The 3085-nt window shown below is 38.4% G+C and overlaps 1 protein-coding gene across 1 annotated transcript; it reads left to right on the top strand.

The window, feature by feature from the left end:
- Positions 1–312: 312 nt before the first annotated feature.
- Positions 313–1731, top strand: LOC147441639 (uncharacterized). Its single transcript, XM_086483764.1, has 8 exons — positions 313–393; positions 467–541; positions 637–705; positions 798–905; positions 999–1073; positions 1163–1234; positions 1308–1355; positions 1459–1731. Exons 1-8 carry the CDS (start codon positions 322–324, stop codon positions 1729–1731), a joined length of 792 nt encoding a protein of 263 aa, XP_086339890.1. The 5' UTR covers positions 313–321.
- Positions 1732–3085: the final 1354 nt, after the last annotated feature.

Here is a 3085-nt window from a genome sequence, read left to right as displayed (position 1 = left end):
TGGTTTGCTAAAGGAGAAGCCATTGGCGATCTTCGTAACAACAATGAGCAAAAGAATGTAGTTTTGAGGATCATTAAAGAGAATATAGCAACGCTCAAGGCCATCACAATAGATGGTGTGGCTTATCCATGGAAGGAGGAAGATTTATACACATGGTGAATCAAGTCATTAGCGGCAAAACGTAAGTGGAGCAAAAAGAAGACAAGCCAAGAGACACTTTGCTCAACCAACTCCATGGTACAGTAATTTATGTTGAGCCTATATTTGTTTTGACATCTTTGTAAGTTTGTTTAATAATATTTAGAATTATAGGTCTTATGTATGGATGATGATAATATAACGACTGAGCACAAGGATGAGAAAGATGATCAAGAAGGAGAGCTTCATGCAACAGTGAGTACATATTCTTTTATGACAGGGGTTTTATTTGATTTATTATATGTTATTCACATTAAACTTCTTTCAGATTGAGAGTTCTCATGCTGATGAGCAAGTGACGAAGTTTGTTGTCGATGATAAAGCTGATGATATATCAAATCGTGTAGGTTCTTTTGTGCTATGACATTTAAATTATTTATGCTCGCTATGAGGTAGTAATAAGTTTACTTTATTTATGTTTCTTTTTTGTGAATGTAGAAAGATGAGGATGTGTACATTCCTGATATGTCATGGATGGAAGTGGATGATCCAAAAAGTGCTTATGAGGTTTGTTAATCAATCTCTCTCTCTCTCTCTCTCTCTCTCTCTCTCTCTCTCTCTCTCTTTGTGAAGATCATGTTTTCTTTACAATTGTATAGGAGTATCAACATTTTATAAGAGATGAAAGCTCAAAAGTCTCATTACAAGGAAAAGAGACACATATAGATCATGAGGGGGGTGGCAATGGTGATAATGTGACGAAAAAGGTTTGAATGTAAAAACCTTATTTGTTGATGAGATTCATGCTATATTTTAGTTATGTAGTGTCTTTATTGATTTTTATTCGTGATAAAATGAAGGATAAAAGTTTAAGCGAGTCTTGTGCTGCGGATGATATGGATGCGAGCTGTAGGAAAAGCAATCGAAAGAGAAAGGTATACTTAATTTTCTCATTATCTTACTTAGAGTTAGTGTGATGCTCTTCTTAGCATTTTAAGTTATTGAGTCATTTTTATTTTAAAAGGTTACAAGTAAGCTAAAAGATTTGTTAGAAGAAAAAGACAAAGCTTCCAAGGCGGCAAAACATAAGAAAAAGGTAATTACTTAGGATTTCATTTAAGAATAGTCTTTGATTTCTTATAAATAACTTTATTACTTCAATGGTATAGGAGTCCTTAAGAGAAGATGGTGGAGAGAAGTCTCTTATGGAAACCAAGGTGTGTTTTAGATCATATGAAGTCTTGCTTGCATTAGTTTTTTAAACATGAGAAAGATATAGAATTTTAGAATCTTACACTTGCATCATTTTTTTTTTTGTAGGCAAGAACATTGTCTACTAGAGACAAAGAAGTCATTCTAATGAAGTGGCTTCATACTCAAAAAGTGAAAGAGATCTACCAATTGATCAAGCCCACTTACTGTGCTTTGAAGAAGACACATTCATTCTTTGGTAGGAAAGTGAATGACACTACTTCCTCAACAATGTGTGAGGACTTAGTGGCATGGCTCTTAGTTGAAGGAGTAGTGCATATCGATTTTGCAAAGCTTGGTGTTTTAACTTTAAAAGACGTTCATTTGTGTAATGATGATTAAGTAATGTATCTAAATGGACATTCTCAATGGTTGTTGATTTCCAATGTGTATTAGCTTGAGGTCAAATGACTAATATGCTTTATGTTTAGATGAGCACTCTCAATTAACTTCATATATGAAATTGACAAGTGATCTTGAATTCTCTTGATTCATCTAGCAATTATTTACTAATTGACTTACTGGTTGGATATTGTAGTTGCTACATGGATTACTACTTCTTGCTTTGAAGTTACTAGATGAATTACTATTTCATATATTTGAGTTTCTAGATATATTGGTAGTTTCATAACACATCTCAAACTAGTATGTGAGATTGCTCTCTTGATTCATCTAGCAATTATCTTACCATATAGCTACTCAACTTACTATATGGTAAGAAAATTACTACTTGAAGCATCTAGGAGTATTCTCACGCTTACTAGTTTGCACTTTTGCTAGATATGTGTATTGAGACTATTAATATATCTAGCAATTATATATTTTTTTCCATATGGTAAATCGTCCAAAGCTCCTTGTGGCCCTTCACACAACGCCACCCCGTGGCCCTTTACTGGATGCGCCCCTGTGTCATGCACCAGCCCGCCCCCTCAAGCCCTCACTGGCGAGGCCTCTCCTTCTTGGCTCCTGGCCCTCCTTTGGCCAATAACGACCTCGCTATTGGTCGCTTCCTCTATCAACTGGCTTGACTCCCTCGTTTAATGCAACTTCTGCGCCCCTCCTCAGTTGGCTTCTTTCCCCGCATGCAGGCTCCAAGTGGCCTTGCAACAGCGCCCACTCCCTCGTGCAATCTCCACCTGTCCTCTAGGCGGCCATCTCGCGGCCCTCCATGCTCACCTGCTGCTCCTCGACTGCAGACCAGCGTTTTCGTTTTTCCTTTTAATAGCTTAAGGCCATGCTTTTTTTACACCTTCGCTTGGCGACCGGTCCCATGTTGACAAACGCCGAAGTCCAGAAAAACACCTTGTTTGCCCTTTTATCACACTACCTGCACACCCACAGCACGACCTCAATCTTGGAGCTCCCCCCACTTCAAACATTTCCGCTTAACTACCACGTGGGGACCATTTTCTGGGCCGATAATCTCACGATCGCAAACTGCTATCTATCCACATCCAAGCATCATGAAATCTCAGACCTTTTCCAAGTAGTGCAAGCACCCAACTAGGTTGATGCCGATAACCAACCACTGCTTAAGCACTTCTAGGTATCCTGACCAGCTGAGCTTGGAAACCACCTTTGGTCTGTTGAGAGCCACATTGGATAAATACTTCTCGACAATGCCGACCGTACCTTGTATCAAGCAATTGCACAAGTATTATACCAGCCACATGCTATCTTTCATGCTCCTGCTTCA

This window comes from Adiantum capillus-veneris, chromosome 15 (assembly GCF_014529385.1).
Source record: "Adiantum capillus-veneris isolate H3 chromosome 15, ASM1452938v2, whole genome shotgun sequence".
NCBI classification, from domain to species: Eukaryota; Viridiplantae; Streptophyta; class Polypodiopsida; order Polypodiales; family Pteridaceae; genus Adiantum; species Adiantum capillus-veneris.
This window is presented reverse-complemented; position numbering and strand designations above follow the sequence as displayed.

Excerpts from the sequence above, each read along its gene's own strand:
- LOC147441639 (XM_086483764.1), top strand. The coding sequence starts at position 322 with ATGGATGATGATAATATAACGACTGAGCACAAGGATGAGAAAGATGAT. Across the intron at positions 1,074-1,162 it reads AAAGCAATCGAAAGAGAAAG|GTTACAAGTAAGCTAAAAGA; the intron begins GTATACTTAATT and ends TTATTTTAAAAG. Across the intron at positions 1,235-1,307 it reads CGGCAAAACATAAGAAAAAG|GAGTCCTTAAGAGAAGATGG; the intron begins GTAATTACTTAG and ends TCAATGGTATAG.